Genomic DNA, 16,909 nt, shown 5'->3' with positions numbered 1-16,909 from the left:
ACGGTACAATGGGCTGTTAAAAACTACACTGAGAGCAATGGGTGGGGGAACTTTCAAGCATTGGGATACACATTTACCAAAGGCCACCTGGTTGGTCAACACCAGAGGATCTGCCAACAGGGCCGGCCCAGCCCAGTCAGAACTTTTACATATTGTAGAGGGGGACAAAGTTCCTGTGGTGCATATGAAGAATTTGCTGGGGAAGACAGTCTGGGTTATTCCTGCTTCAGGTAAAGGCAAACCCACTCGTGGGATTGCTTTTGCTCAGGGACCTGGATATACTTGGTGGGTAATGCGGGAAGATGGGGAAGCCCGATGTATACCTCAAGGGGATTTGATTTTAGGGGAAAACAGCCAGTGAACTCAATTGTATGCTGTTGCCTGCTGTGTAATGCTTTTATAGCCCATCAACTAGATGTCTCCAGGTCACCAGCGACTGGCCCTGACTTCCCTCCAGCCATCATCCCATCAGAGAATGAACTTGGAACATCATGGACCGAATGGACTCGGCAGCATTATAGGGATTGGTCCATGCACTATGAAAATGATTTTTTCCTCTTGGTCTGTATGTATATGGATGCATATATGTGGGAGAGCGATGGTGTATTGAAAATGTGGGATCTGAGCACGACGTGAATGGTATGGAATAAGGGGTGGATAATGTCCTGGGTTCAGCAGTAGCAGTCATGTTTTTCCTTTGTGTTAACTGGTGCAGTGCTGTGTTTTGACTTCTAGCTTGAGAACAGTGTTGGTGAAGCCAATGTTTTCGGTTGTTGCTAAGTGATGTTTACCCTGACCAAGGACTCTGTGAGGCTCATGCTCTGCCAGGGAGGAGGGGAAGCTGTGAGGAAGCAGAGACGGGGCACCTGACCCGGGCTAGCCGGGGAGGTATTCCATATCACAGCACGTCATGGCCGGGGTGGGGGGGTAACTGGGAGTTACCCGGAAGGACAGGGGCTTCCGGGTGGAACTCGCTTTCTTGGCCGGTGGTATCGTATTCTCTTCCCTTGTTATTTTCCCTTATCATTGTTTTAGCTGATAGTAGCGGCGGTGATTTGTTGCTGGACTGTTCTTGTCTCAACCCGTAGGAGTTGCACTCTCTCGATCCTCCTCCCCGTTCCTCCGGGAGTGGGGAAGGGGAGAGCCCCGGTGGGGGGGGGGGGAGACGGACACGGACCTCGATTGTTGTCAGCTCGGCACCACTCACCGGGAGTGAGTGAACGAGTTACCTGACTGGGTTTAAACCATGACAACAGTGAAAGTTTTGTGTGGCAGATGTATTCTCTTGGAGGAACTGCTGGCTGGTTGGCCAAACCCAGAAATTAGAATTTCTGAAGGGTTCTCAACTTCTCTCAAAGCTAATCAAGAAAGTATGGACCCTGATAAGGGCTAGTAAAAGTAAATGAGGGGACAGAATAGAGAAGGAAAGACCCCCCTAATAATTGGTGTGGGTAAGGCTAGTACTGTCATTTTGAGGTTTGCTGCCTAGGTGAAGAAACTGTAAAATGTTATTCTAATTAAAAAAAAAAAAAAAAGAAAAAAGAAATCCAGAGACAAAGACAAAACCAAACCAAACCAAACAAACAAAAAAACAGCCCAACCAACCAACCAACCAACCAACCAACCAAACCAAACCAACAAAAAAACCAACAAAAAAACAAAACAAGCAAACAAAAAAAATCTTAGCTGGCTCAGTCTGGGCAACCGAATTAGTAAACAATTTAGGTTTTAATTTTTCAGTCTCTGCTCACTGCCTTTGTAACGGGCAACATACTCCCAACAGGAATACTCTGAAGCTGAAATTCATCTGTGCCTCTGAAACACTCAGATTGGTGACAACAAGAGGAAAGCTCATGAGGAAACAAATCTTTTTGTCTTCAGAGTAGGGTTGGAACAGCATATAATAAAGGAAGTACAGAGCTAACTGTTAAACAATAAGGAAAACCAGTGTCTGAAACCATGTGGCCAATGCTTCTTGGGAAGGCGGCTGCTATACAAATGACAGCATGTAGCCAGGTAATTAAAGCAGGCACACCACACATACATACACAAAGGCCTGAAACAAGTTCCACATGTAAACTTAGCCCTGATGTTTCTATTGTTCAGGTTAACTTTGCAACCTAATATTCTTTTCACATAGCATTACAGAGGTGGATTTACTGGCTGCAAAGGAAGAGGTATCCAGCTTCCACTAGGATACATAGGTAGCTACCTCTCCCTTAGTTTGTGACTTTGTAGCATGAGGTAGAGTTGACAGCTATTAACGTATTTGCTGAATGACACGTATATTAACACCCACAGGGTGACAGGAATGAGGCTTGGCTTAAAAGTGAGGTTTTGGGTTTTCGCAGTAATACATCACACTCTCATATGTGATTGGCTTTTTGCAGTCATCCTAAGTTTTCCTGCAGCATTAATGCTTTTCCAATTGATTGGATTTCTCCATTTTGGATTACTTTTTTTCCACTCAGATTTACTAATACACATTTTTCTTCAAACTGAAATCTCAGTTAAAAATTCAGGTTCTGTAGTTACCTTGTCTCCTCTGCCATAATAATATCTGTCAATCGATTTCTGCGGCCACAGATCTCCGCAGCACTGGAAAACTAAGTAAAAAAGAACCCAGCCTATAAATACAACGTTGCTTTGAACCAGAGAAGCTAAACTACTTAGATATTTTCCCTAATGACTGACAAAAAAAATCAACCACAGCTGACATCTTGTTTGCTCTTCATTTTATTCTGCTTCTGTAGCATATTCAACTGGTGTGATAGATGACTACTTCAAGGTATTTCAGGGAGCTGATTTATAGTCTAGCCACAGGAGCATTAAAGGCATGGGTGTGAATCTTGTTGAAGTCAGTAAACTAGTCAGTCTTGTAGCAAACTATTAAACATCTAAGTACTATGCTAGATTACCACACTTGCCAGAAATCTAAAAAATTTAATACATATCATATGATCTTTTTAATCACAGCAAATAAAATTATGGTGAAATATCATAACATATAATGTCAAAAGACACAGAACTATTACTGATGTGATTGAATCATATTTTCTAGATACAGTGTGCACATACCTATTATTTGAAAAGCTGCCAGGAACAGCATAGGAGAACAGGGATAGCACATGAAATGGGAAAGACAATAAGGATGCAATAATAGTGCCATCCACAAAAGTGTAGATACCAGAGAACTGCACTTACAGATAAAAAATGTTTGCATATTTTGAACAGATATTTTTAAATTTTTTTTTTACTCTGTATTTTTAGATCTTAAAAAGACCTCTGAATGTTATTTAGGGATCTACTGAACAGCAATGGGAGCAGTTTAGGAATAGTGTAAAAATGTGAATAGGGTACATTTCATGTCACAGTCACTGCAAACAACCTAGGAGCCACTACCACTCTTGTACAGGAAAGGAAAACATGGATATGCTGGAGAATCTCCCATTCCGATGAAACCCCAAAATGTATTCCAACCTGGTAAATGACAACGAAGTTACTACATCTTCTAAGTAACATTGATACTGTAGCTATGTTGGTCTCAAAATACATCTTTTACTAGAGTAGCAGTAAATTTTTCCTGACCTGAGGAAAACAGGAAAGCTTGTTCATTTTTCATCTACTTCTAAGAAGAAGATATTGTCTAAGAAGGTAAGAGAAGAAGATATTGTCTAAGATATGTCTAAGAAGAGATATTGTCACTTTTCTGGGAACTTCTATTCACAAATCTCCTCTATTTGATAACTGCTTTTTCATTTGTGATTGGAAACCTGGAGTTCCTGAGTGTCAGTGAAAACTTAGCTCTCCTGAACAGGAGATTTACTCAGAACACTTGTAAATAAAATGTCCTCATAAAATGTCATCAGATGTAGCCAGGGATCAGCACTCCAATTCTCCGAACACAGAGCTCTCCACAATTTCTGACATCTCAAACTTGAGCAGTACAGATAAATTATGCACGGCACCTACACGTTTCCAAGATAACATGTATTTCTGTTTACATATTTACAACTTTCTCATGATGTGATTGGGAAGACACTTAAATAAGACTATTCTTTCCATTTAGTCTTTACTCTGCACTCCGCAATCACTAGAGAGTTGCCACCCTTGCCCCAGATAGGTCACAGCCTGTAGAAGCAGGCTTAGTCTTCCTGCCTGAAGAGCACTGTCTCCATTGGAAACGGTTTAAAAATTAACTTCAACCCAACAAACATTAACAAAGTCCTCACAAAGCAAGAACACGCTGAGTATTCCTTAACTTTAAACCTTAACTTTATCAATAGGGAAAACAAGAAACTTTTGGAAACTTGTTTCAATGTTGCAGAAACAGCAGTAGCAGCTCAAATCAGGTGTTAAGTACCCTAGTTAATGCTTACTATAGGGACACCTGACATCTGACCTCTTTTCTAAGGCATTAGAGCTTAAAATTTTGGAAGAATTGGTATCGTTTATGAGCTAGTTTACAAATGCAGGAAGGGAAGAAAATCAATCCGGAAACAGTAACGTAGGGAATGAGTCTGCAAATGCTTTATTTGCACATGTTACTTTAGTGGTTGTGAATATGACTGCACCCGACCAGACTGCCCTGCAAGAGTAGGGCTTAATACTTCTAATGCCCATCCCTAGGGAATATTTCACTTCAAACATTGCAGTGAGCAGAGTTTCCTCCCAGAAAACCCGTTCTTAATTCAATAACTGACATGAACAGAGGTAAAACTCCTCCACGTTCCTCCAAGGCGGTGGTAGGCGGCGGTGGTGGGAGAGCTAGCCCCACCGTACTGGCTGTACTGAGCACCTATGACCCTAATACCCAACACAGCCCTGCCGCAGCCGCTCCCCGGCCCCAGTCACGTGTAGGGAGGGGCGGTCCGGCCGTCACGTGAGAGCAGGGGCCGCGGACTGGAGAGTAAGATGGCGGCTGAGAGGGAGCCCCCGCCGCTGGGGGAGGTGCGGGCCGCCGACCCGGAGGAGCTGGAAGACGGCGAGGATCTGTTCACCAGCACCGTGTCCACCCTCGAGGTGAGAGTCCGCCCGACACCGCGGGCACTCAGCTCTGCGCTCGGGCCCTCCCCTCCTCTGCTCCCCGCCAGGCCTCCGGTGCCGAGCTCCTGACCACCTGGTCTCTGGCCCTTATCGGCCGGGCCCCCTTTTGCGGCCCCTCCGCCTGCCGCTGTTGCGGGAGCGGCGGTTCCTCGGCGTTTCCCTCACGGCGGGCGAGGGGCCTCGGCCTTGCGGTGGCTCAGTGATTCCCTCCCGACTTCGCCTGCCAAAGAAACTGAAACCTCGTTCTCCGACTACTGCGGTGACAGGTCGCCGCTTTCCCTTGTATCTCCCCCTTCTTGTCTTGCCGAAGTGGGGTGGGTAGCACAAGATAGATAAATAAATATTTCCACCTTAACTCTTCACAGGACGCCAGTTTCGCTGGGTCGTGTTTCCCGCACCCCTGTGTTGTCGTTCTCCATACCTCCCTTTTACGTGGATTAATAACACCCAGTTTTCTTTCTTTCGCTTCTTCCCAAAGCTTCACCTCCTTCCAGTTCGCAGAGACTGGTAGAAACTTATTCCTATCTAAGCCTGATGCCGCTGGTAGTGCCCGGCCCTGGGGTCAGTGCCCACCCTCCGGGGACCCTGGGGGCGGGAGCTGCCGCTGCGGGCACTGAAGGCCGGAAGCAGCACGACAGGCGGTGTGAAACCTGCGGTTGTTCAGAGAAGTCAGGGTTTGGAAGACTTGAATGTTTGTGGTGAATACATCTCTAAACCGCACTCACTTTCCATGTCAGGTCTCCAGAACAGAAACCCCAGAAAAAAAAATAAAATGTGTAAATATGTCCAACTTCTGGAAAGTGCTTATGTGTTCATTCATGATAGTGGGAGCTTTTCCTGCTGAGTTGTGGTGGTCATGTTTCATCTATGTGTTTTGCTAATATCTTCTGGAAGAACTTGGTCCTTCGCGTATGTAGTTGGCCATTTAAAAAGAAAATTATTCCTGTGATTCTTTTCCTGAAGAGTTTCCTGTCCCTGACCTTAACAGTAATAGGATCAATGTGTGTTTCTTTGTTTTACTCTGGCTATTGCCTGTCCTTAACAAAAAAGGTCAGTATACAAAGCACCTCATGAACTTGCCTTCCCTCAAGTCTATTTATTTATTTATTTTTACAGATGCATAGTATGTTTATTAATAGAAAAAGATCTGTGGGAAAATGCTGTGAAGGAATAGCAAATGATGTGAACTGCAGTTGGAAAGAATTGTATCAACAGGCTTCTCTTCATCTCTCTGTGATACAGTGTATATTACTGGAGTCTTATTCTCTGTGCTAAGAAGGACTGCAGTGTAATGTAAATAATGTCTTTACTGATATGGTCAAGAATTAAAGCTGCAAGATATAAAGTAGATTTAGTGTCCAAATCACAGTTACAATGAGAAGTCCTCATATTAATGATTAAAAAGAATTACTGAAAATTCCTCTAATTGCAAAAACTGTCCAAGGAATGCACTTTGTACTGGGTAGTTTGGCTGATGTTTTTGTTGTGCTGCTTTGTGTTTCTACAGTCTGTTTAGAAGAAAGTAGCTAAGTAGAAAGAGGAAGCCTCTTCACTTAAAGAGAAGCTTTGAAAAGCTTTGTCAGTAAAGCCTTTTCTGAGGTCTAATCAGCTACATTTGGGGAAGAGCCATAATCCTGTGATTTTCCTGCAAAGTTGTGAGGATGAGATCATGAAAATTGAACTACTCACCAGCTTGAATGCATATAATTATTATCTTATGCGTTGGGCCTAATTAAACTTCTGTCTTGAGTGTTGTTTTATTCCTATAAATATTCATGAAATCTCTGTTTCTAACTGAAAATGGAAGTTCTGTAGAAACAACAGAATGGCATCATGCTTTAAGTAGTTGATCACTAGTAGTTTGCTGATACCAGAGCATGGCAAGGGACAATGAGGTCCAAAGCCAGTGTTCATGATGACTGTGGTACTTTGAAAGGGTTCACAACTGGTTTATGTTGGAGCTGCCCATTTGATTTTTGCATGATTAATTTCATTGCTTTCATTCTCTTTGCAGCTCACAAAAGGTGTGCTGCTTCTTTCTGATGTGGTTTCATTGTGCAGTGGAGAAGCAGTAATAGCTTCCATTGTTGTCAGTGTTAGAAAGCAGGTGCTAATTCATCTTAACTTTCTTTTGACAAAATATAAATCTAATTCTCTTATAAATGACAAACATGTAATAAACATGTAATATTTAAATATGGGAAGGCTTGCTGACTTTAGTAGCTTATCTGTATCAGCAGATGGAGAATATTGTATATTTCAAATTGAATTCTCTGTTGTGAAGAAAAAGAAGCTGGAGTTTTAACTTTCTTGTGCACATATACTAGAAGTTATGTCTTGAATTAAATCCTCTTAATTGTGAAATGTAAAACATTCAAAGGTCACTCTGAGCTGTAGTACCTGGCATTTCTGCGGTGCGGTGGGAACACATTCTAGGACTTGAAGACTTGCTGGGTGACAGAGGATGAAAATGCTTCCTTTTCTGTGAACACAGTGCATCTATGGACTTTGGGCACCTGGTTGAGCAGCTTGTCCGAGATGGTGGGGTTTTCTTTTCCTCATTGGATATCCACAGTGATCCAGCGTATTAGAATAATTACTAAGTTCTCATTGTGCCAACCATAAGTAATGTCTAGAGGACTGCCTCCATTAAATCCATGATCACCATCTGGTCTCCCTTTAGCGCCAGAGGTGCTTTCATCAATGGTAACAGCCAGACTGCATTTACAATGATATGCAATGGTGGATGCCATCTGAAGAATATTGCTGTTCGTTATATGTATGTGCTGGTAGTCACCTGCAGTGCTCTCCCAGCTCACAGGTTTTGTAGCTCAATGACTTCCTGAGCCCTAGGTAACATTACAGTATTAATAATTTTCCACGGACTTACCTACTTGCTAAATTTTCAAGTGCATGTTTTTTTTTGTTTTGTTTAGAACAAACCAAAACAAAAATCCATGTCAATGATATGCACGACAGGAAGTCCTGTAAGTTAACTGTGCATTGTGAGAAGAGCAATCCTGTTACAAGTTTGTAATCCACAAATTATTAATTTGTTTTCTTTGTCCTGTGCCACTATTAGGAAAGCCTACGAACAGCTGTATGAAAGTCACTTTGGCGATGTATATTAAAAAAGTGTATGTTAAGGTTTTCTGAAAAATTACATGGTTTGTTCTAGTCTCATTTCATCATTTCCTTCCCCTTCTTCCTCTTTGCCCTGGTTTCTTTCCTTGCCACCTTCCTTGTTTATCTGTTCCTTCTTCATTTCCCCTAAACTTCTCACTCACTCTGCCTATCACTGTCTTTTGTAAAGCAGGTGCCATGTGAATGTGTAGCTAAGCTGCCACATACACATTTCAACTGGTATTTATGTTCCTGTTTCTGTTTGGGTAGGGGAGGGGTGTTTGGGTATTATTATTTGTTTCTTTTTGTTTTGTTGGTTTGTTTGGTTTTGGCTTGTTGGTTTTTGTTATTTTGGGTTTTTTTTTGTTTGTTTTTATAAAGAAAATATGTTAAGGCCCTTGAAAGTGATCAGGAAGCAGCAGATGTAGTAGTCTGTCAAAGACTGTCATTTAGGACAGGGTGTGTATATAATCTCATTGCTAATTTATGAGTTTACGTCAAAGATCTGCAGTATGTATTTGGCTTTTGTACAGAAGGCAAAACATTAGATAGGTACAGTAGTCCAGATGTCTTTAACGATACTTATTGAATTTAACAGGGATAATTATAGAAGAAGCAGTAAAAACCACACTGCAATTTCTGACAGGAAAATGTTAAGTCCTTTGACACTGTACTGTACCTTTGGAGAAATCTAAGTCTGTATCCAAGATTAATTGATGTAATTCTACTGGAAATGTATGTCTTGTTCCTTGGTGTTAAATCCAGGCTGTAATAGAAGCATGTAGGCATTTGTTCTAGCATAGTTGCTTGTGTCCTTTTACTTTCTCCTGAAAGTGTTACTTTCCTACCCTTGAATCTGTTCTCTTGGCCCATGCTGTGATTTGTGAGCTTCTGTAACACTATTTCAGACAGTAAGTTGGGTTAACTTTAGCATCTAGACTAGTATGATGCTCAGCTTTTGTTAACCTACTGTGTTGTGACTGCAGGGGGCTTGGAGGAGCTCAGACAAGTAATTGAACTGGTTTGGGGGGGACCTTGCTAATTCATCGAAGGGAGGATGTCCAAACATGTAGGGCTGTTACTTCTAAGTCAAAGCTATAAAATACTTGGTTATTGCCACTGACTGTAGTGCAAGAGGATAAACTACTCTACTGTAGTGTAGAGGATAAACCAGCTTGTTACTGCTGTTTCAAATTGAAATGAGCCCATAGGCCCCTCACCAGTCACTTGTTTTATAGAAACATTATCCTGAAGATATAATTATCCTGACTGTCCAGCGTACCAGAATGTACTTGTCATTTGGTATCTTGGTTATTGGATGATTGACCTGACTTTCTTTCAGCTATACAGTCACTGTACCTTTCAAGAAATGGACATGTTTTGACATTTTGTGGGTTGTTTTTATAAACAGCTGTGCTACCTGTGTGTGTCTGGGCCATGAGGTTTTTTTTTGTCATCTCATCTCCCTGATACTCAGACTTTCATTGTGCTACTAACTCTCCTGACAGCCACTTTAATTACCACTTTAGCTGTATTTCATGAGATAAAAGAGCAAAAGTGGGGTAAGGTCGAACTGTACTACGTACAGTTCCCACGTGTTTCTGCTTTGACTTTCTTTGCAGGCTAGAGCAGAATCCAACAAGCAGTTTGAGGGACTGTGTCTTTCATTGCTCATCACTGCAGTTTATTTACTGGTTTCCCCACATTGTATATGGGCTTTTCAGAAAGTAGCAATTTTTGGCAAAGGGAAGGGGATGTAACCTCTTCTGTATTGCTACCATAAGGTGGTTTAGAGGAATGTAAATTTTTTTTGGCATCGTGGTGTTTGCTTTCATCTTCCTTCTATTTTCAGCAAAAAAAACCCCTTGAGTTAACACCTCTAGGTTGAGAGAGCCTTGATTTCATATGTCCTCTGAAAAACTATTTTGTACTGCGTCTGAATTTGTCAGGATTTTTACTGTTTCTTGCTTACTTCTTTGGTAACAGAACTTCAGGTGAATGAGGTCTGGACATATGTGGGGGACAATGTTCCTCTGTGCTGCTTGAAGTAAACCAGCAGTGCCATACTCCATGTCGGGATGTACACTTTTCTTAGAGAGCTAGCTATGAGGAATGCCTCTCCTTTAAAACTGTTTTCTCTGCTATGTTTATGAAAGTACAATCTGGACAGACTTTTTCAGTGGCTTTTCAGTATTTTTCAGGCTTTTAAAAATCTTTTGTAGTCTGTGGCATTTGTTGAAGTATAGCCTGAAATGTTTACTATCCGTTTTAAATCCTGATTCTGAACTTAAATTATGACAACTTAATGCAAAATCTAGAAAGCAAGCAGTGGCACAATTTACACTTGCTCCTTTGAAGTGCATTGTCCTGGGTTCAGCTGAACACAGGACATGTATGCATTCATGAGTAAATATGCTGTGGTTGAAGACTCCTTGGCTAGCCATCTTGGGTGAAGTTGCAGAAGTTAGTTTTGCAAGTTTTCTAATACTATGGCAGTAAACATAGTTGATAGCTATTTGACAAGGTTTTTGTAACTGAAGCACTGATCTTCAGTTTGGTGTGTGAATAAGCTATACTTTTGGTAGCCCAGCTTCAGTATTGCTTTAATTTTCCTGAGTTTCTTCAACTATTTCTATTTTTCACAGAGTAAGTTCTAGTCTTCAGTGAATTAAAAGGACTGTATGGCTTCCTTGTACGGTACAATGTGACCCGCTGTGGCAATAATCCCCAAATTCAACCTGTTGCAAAGCTTCAAAATTTCTTACGGCCACAAGCAGGTTTGAATTGTTTGGATGGCATTAATGCATTCTTTTTACCTCTGAGAAACTGGTATAAAGCACTTGGAGACTTTTTTTTATTATTGTTCTTTTTCTCTGTACAAATCCAGATTTAAATCCAGGCGTTTCCAAAAGGAACTTAATCAAATTATGTTGAGCAATACTAATAAACTTATTGTAGATATTTCTGTAGCAGCTTTTGTTTCATGTTAATTAAACCTGAGGAAGTGGGTGACTTTTTTTCTCTCTGATAAATAAAGAGCTGTTGACTAGCTCATCTTTTGTTCATTGTTACCATGCTAGGAGTAGGAAATGGAAATAGCTGCCAGGGTTTCCTTTTGGTACATCTTGCCTTGTTTCATTGCAATGGAAGAATGCTTGTTGCAGTAATTCTTACATACTGACATATGGCAACTGCTCTCTGTTTATTATTTCAATTTTTCATTTCCATTACTTTTTTTTTTTTTTTTTTTTTAGTCAAGTCCTTTATCTCCAGAGCCAGCAAATCTTCCTGCAGAAGACCTCAGCACAAACTCCAATGGTCCAAAGCCGGCAGAAATGATGCTAGATGATGGCAGAGAAGACCTCTTTGCTGGTAATTCCTTTTTTCTGATGTGTCTGTATAAATCTTTCGCTCTTGGACTGAAAGAAACGTAATTTCCTGGGAAGGAGGGTGTCCTGGTTTCAGCTCTAACAGTTATTTTTCTCCTTCCTAGCAGCTGGTGCAGGGTTGTGTTTTGGGTTTAGTCTGAGAACAGTGCTGATAACACTGTGATGTTTTAGTTGTTGCTAAGTAATGCTTACCTCGATCAAGGACTTTTCAGCCTCATGCTCTGCCATGAGGAGGGGCACAAGAACCCAGGAGGGAGCAGAGACAGGACATCTGACCCAAACTAGCCAAAGGGGTATCCCATACCACAGCACATCATGCCCAGTATATAAACTGGGGGGAGTTACCCAGCTCAGGTCAGGCTGGGTATCAGCTAGCAGGTGGTGAGCAATTGTGCTGTGCATCACTGCTGTTTCTTGTTTTTTTTTCCCATTCCCTTTTTAGTTTTATATTCTCTCCCCTTGTTATTTCCCTTATCAGTAGTAGTAGTTTTTTATTATACTTTAATTACTGGACTATTCTTACCTCAATCCATGGGGTTTACATTCTTTAGATTCTTGTCCCTATCCCACTGGGAGCAGGGGGGAAAGAAGTGGGGGGAGTGAGCAAGCAGCTGAGTGGTGCTGAGATACTGATTGGGCTTAAACTACAGCAGAGGGTTAAAACCTTTTCACGGTTTGAGACAGTGATGTACAGGGTTTTTTTTTTTGGCACTCAGTAATGTTAGTTAAGTTTATGAAATACAAGTTTCTCAGTGGTATCAGCTGTCAGTGCAGAGTGTGGCAGTGTTAGCTGGTTAGTAACATGTTCTGCTGACAGTAGTATTTATGTAATTAACATTATTCAGATCTGTGTGTAAAAAGGATTGAAGTCACATCCATTTTTTTCTACTTAATAATGATACAAAAGCTGTCCCAGTCTTTTTTACAGTTATAAAGAAGGATAGTTCATGTCATATTGGAAGTTGGAGAGTATTTCCTTCTTCTTAAGACTGTTGTTACAGTGAAAAGATAATGAACTGGCATATGGGACCAGTCCTATTATTTCACTGTATGTCTCTGATACTTGACAGTCCTGCATGTTTTGGAGAAAGATGTGTGAAAGTTCTGATAAATAATCAGTGAATAGACAACACATTTCCAATGCTTCATTCATCCGTCACTACTCTGGTGGTGTTTCTTGACTGTCCTAACATGGATTATGGTTGCTGTCAATTAATAGTTGTGGGAGCATTAACTATTGAAGAAACAAAGTGTAATATTTGGAGTGTATTATGTACATCCAAAGATGGTTCTGAATGCTTTCTTCTCAATACTAACATTTTTCCTATTACTACATACTGAGTCAGTTGGTAGTCTATTTTGAAAACAGTCCTCATCTCATCTTCACTGATTCCCTAATGTAGTAGTTTGAAAAGAAAGTTGTTAGCCTTTAGTTCTGGGATATTTTGTATGGATACATGTATACACATGTCTATTACCTTTGTGCTGAGCTTACTAAATATTTGCATATATGTGAACTTATATTTGCTCATGACACTGTTAGAATGTATTGACTAGTTTCCTGATTCCCTGAAAGTGTTTTAAAAGAAAAAGAGAATAATGAGTGGAAAGTTAATCTTACTACTTTTGTATTTATATTACCTGATCTGATGAAGACCAGCAGTGCTTTAGCAATGAAGCTTTCTAGTACTAGTAATTTGGTTATTTAGCTTCAGTATATAAACCCAGCTTTTTATAACCACAGAGCCATCTGGAATGAGTATTTTAGGAAAGCCTGTTCTCCTTTGGATAATATTTAAAAAAAAAGTAGCTGGAGTAAATATTGAGGGGAACCAGAGAGAAGGAACAAATGTTAGCAGCTAGACCAATTCAACTGAAATGAATGCTATGAGGATAGCATGCAGGACTGATTTCTTGAGTTTGAGTTTTGCTATGAAAGACATTCTATTAAGTGCATGCAGCACTGAACTGAAATAATCTAACATACTTCATGTCTAACACAAGTAAAACCAGTCCTTAAAAGGTCAGTTTATATGCAGACTGAGGCTAGTGCAAAGTCTGAACTAGAGGAAAGAAACAAGAGTGATTTATGGAGCCTAAGACAGAGTATGGCATCTTTCATAGGATACTGTTCTAAGCTGGAAGTTTATGCAATACAGTTGTTACCCTAGTGATGGACTTCTGTCTTTGTATCCCTGTCAGCATAGGTGTTCTCAAAACCAATATTGCTCTGCACTTAGAAGTATAACTGTTCTTTTCCTTCTTAGGACTGTTTTGCTAAACAATGATATTAATCCATCTGATATAACTTTGTGATAGTGATTTGCAATGAATAGAAACAATATGAGAAGGCAGCATAAGGTATCTATTTTCTTGCTTCCAGCATGATTGCATAACCTTGGCTCTCTATGAGAGCAGGACTTAATTTACAAGGGAGTGTGATTGAGTTTTTTCCTTCAACATGCTGAAATTCCAAGAAACCGATCTTGGCACAGTTTATAAGACTGGTTAACTGGAGAGGAAGAGAATGATATTCCACAGCTTTCTAACTTACGTTGCTTCTTCATTGAATTATTAGACACTGTAAAATGTGGGTAAAGAAATTCTATAGGATTGAAAAGGAGTTACTCTGAAAGGAGAGATTCTAATGCTTTGGGGGCATAAACAATTCTAGTTTTGCAGACTTATTTGTAAAAAATGTGATAGCATGTGTCTGTAGCTATTGTAGGCTTGATAAATCTTTTTCATTACTCCATCAGATAATGCAACCGAAGAGAAAAGGAGATGATGGAGAACAAATTATATGATTTCCTCTACTGTTTTAATGCAGTGCAGAACCTGGGATTTTTTTAGGCTTTTTTGACTATACTTAAAACCTCTTTGCTACTGTGTTTCTGCAACAGCCAAAAAACAGTACATGCGATAAAATGTTTTAGGTACTCATTACCTTGTCTCTGGCAACTCATAAGTGACTCATTAAAACTGGGTTTCCAAGATGCAAGAAAATGCGTTTTCCAGCTGTCATTGGAGACCAGTAAATTTTGCTGCTGTATTTATTAGTATTGTTGTTCATAGTTCTGTAAAAAAGCAAACTGTCTTGCCAAACCTGCTTAAACACTGTCATCCTTAGAATAAAAGTCAGTGTGTTATTTGGCAAAAAAAAAAATTATGTTAGCTTACCTAGCTCTAACATGCGGAAACCATAATGGTCAGTGCTCTAAATGAAGCAGTATTTAGAGTATAGTATTAAGAGTAAGTTCAGGAGCTTTAGGGTGTGTCTTAAAACCTGGCTGTCTTCCAAAATGTTGGCCTGAAGTTCTGTTAATAGCAGCAGAAATGTGCAATGGATGGCCTGAACAGGATGTAGCTGTCTATGCCTTCTGCCTTTAGTGCTCACAGGTAATGAGCAGGTCTGTGAAGTCGTTCCAGTGCTCTGCCACTGTTTTTGTAAAAATGGCAAATTAAATTTTTTTTTTTCTGCCCTAGTCTGGTGAAAGATTACTTTTACTGTTCTTTTGTTGTTTGTTTGGGTTTTGTGGGTTTTTTTGGTTGGGTTTTTTCAGCTCTGATAAATGTTTGGAATAGCTTATTTTGTGTAGATATCCAGCTACTGTGTCCTGATGGAAAGACAGTGCACTGGGGAGTTGGGGTGATAATTGGTGTTTATTTAGTTTTTGTTTTGTTTTTCTTCAGGTCATGATAGGTTTGTCTTAAGCCTTTTTTCAGGGAGTTAATATAGAAAAGGTGGTGCTAATTCTGGGGACCAGGTAAGACAAATTTCTGGCTGTTGTTGCCTCTCAGGCTGTTGTTGCCTCTCAGGCTGTTTGTTGTTGCCTCTCAGGCTGTTTGTTGTTGCCTCTCAGGCTGTTTGTTGTTGCCTCTCAGGCTGTTTGTTGTTGCCTCTCAGGCTGTTTGTTGTTGCCTCTCAGGCTGTTGCCATGTGGTGTGTCTGATCAGAAGAATTCAGTGCAGATGCTAGTTTTTCAGTTCTATGTCTCTTCTGCAAGGAACAAATGCACAAAAGCATGTGAATCTACATCTAGAAGTTAGAAGAAAGAAGATTAGTGGCTGACTGTTCTGTTAAAACTATTTCTGCTCCAATTTAATATTATCCTTAGTACTCCTAGTATAATAGTAAGGGTCATGGGCTATGATCCATGACAGATGGCTGTTTATGGATTATAAAGTAGGTATTTATGTGTAGAAGTCTTAAAGCATTAGATTGTTGGGTGTGGTTAATATGTGCCTGTAACTGCCATAAGTGATGTGAGTGCTGGATCTCGATATGTTCCTCTTAGAAGCTGGATGGAGCCATTGGCCTCTCATTGTGCAAAAAGAGCTTATGTTTTTGAGAACTTCTCCAGAAAGCAAGACATCTAGATTTCATTTCTCATGCAAATAGTAATACAGAATATTTAAAAACAGAACAAAAACAACCATGAGACCACAACTTAAGTTTTCAGGGGAAAACTAGAAAGAATAAATGAAGTAAATGTTTCTGAAAGTACCATGTCTTCTACTCTGAAGCCTACCAAATTCATCTTGCCATGAAAAACAAACAAGCAATCAAAAAAGGAAAAACCACAGAAAACAGAGAAAAAATTTCAGTGAAACTTTTACGTCTAGCTATGTCATCTGATTTCTCAAAGTGAAAGAATGTGTGTAAGAGACACAAATGCCAGAGTTCATCATAACAAATCTTTTTATTGGAGAACAGATCTTCAGCTTATGTACTCCTCAAAGACTGCTTTTCTGAGGGGAAAAACAAAAGCTAGAAAGTGTAAGAGCCTGCTGTTATTGTGTGAGGCTAATGCTTCTTTTCCCTTCAGAATATTTTAATGCTTTTGTTTAAAACAAGAAGTACATCATCCTTGTGTCTGTCCCGCTCTGTTCCATCACCCCCTTCCACTATCTTTTACATTTCATTCTTCTATATTTACGTAATGCCTGGGATGCATGCTGACTTGAGGGGAGAGGTAACAGGAGGGAGGGTGGCATAAATTCTCCTCTCTCTTCCTTAAAAAACTTTCTGCTTTCAAGTAGATACTATTTTCTCTGTTAAGTTCTTCCAGGAAAATAGAAAAGAAGGGTTAGTAGGCAGCACCTTCAAGAATTTGCTCTTGCCCAACTAAGGTTACACAGCTTTAAAAATGCTGGCGTGGATGGAGCCTAATGTCACTGGTCTTGCTGAAAGGAAACCTCCTTGCCTTTCCAACTGCTTGTTCTTGCTGCTTTTTCTTTTACAGAAATAATGCACAGCTTAGCAGATAGCTTCAACTATGCTGAACAGTAGCAGGGGGCTAATCCTGTCTGGAATTCATGTTACACACAATGTAGATCAATTCATGATA

General features: G+C 40.3%; 1 protein-coding gene across 1 annotated transcript in view; it reads left to right on the top strand.

Moving 5' to 3' along the window:
* The first annotated feature begins 4,881 nt into the window (after positions 1-4,881).
* SNX2 (sorting nexin 2) overlaps positions 4,882-16,909 on the top strand; it is a 30,999-nt gene continuing 18,971 nt past the window's right edge. Inside the window, exons 1-2 of the mRNA XM_061468676.1 lie at positions 4,882-5,022; positions 11,424-11,541. Of these exons, the coding sequence (XP_061324660.1) occupies positions 4,915-5,022; positions 11,424-11,541 (226 nt within the window). The 5' untranslated portion in view covers positions 4,882-4,914. The remainder of the gene's footprint in view (positions 5,023-11,423; positions 11,542-16,909) is intronic.

Source organism: Pezoporus flaviventris, unplaced genomic scaffold (genome assembly GCF_033815535.1).
Source record: "Pezoporus flaviventris isolate CSIRO_AGI_PZ_B2104156 unplaced genomic scaffold, CSIRO_AGI_Pfla_v1 ptg000050l, whole genome shotgun sequence".
Taxonomy (NCBI): Eukaryota; Metazoa; Chordata; class Aves; order Psittaciformes; family Psittacidae; genus Pezoporus; species Pezoporus flaviventris.
Note: the sequence above shows the minus strand (reverse complement) of the source record. Positions and strands in the feature narration are given on the sequence as shown.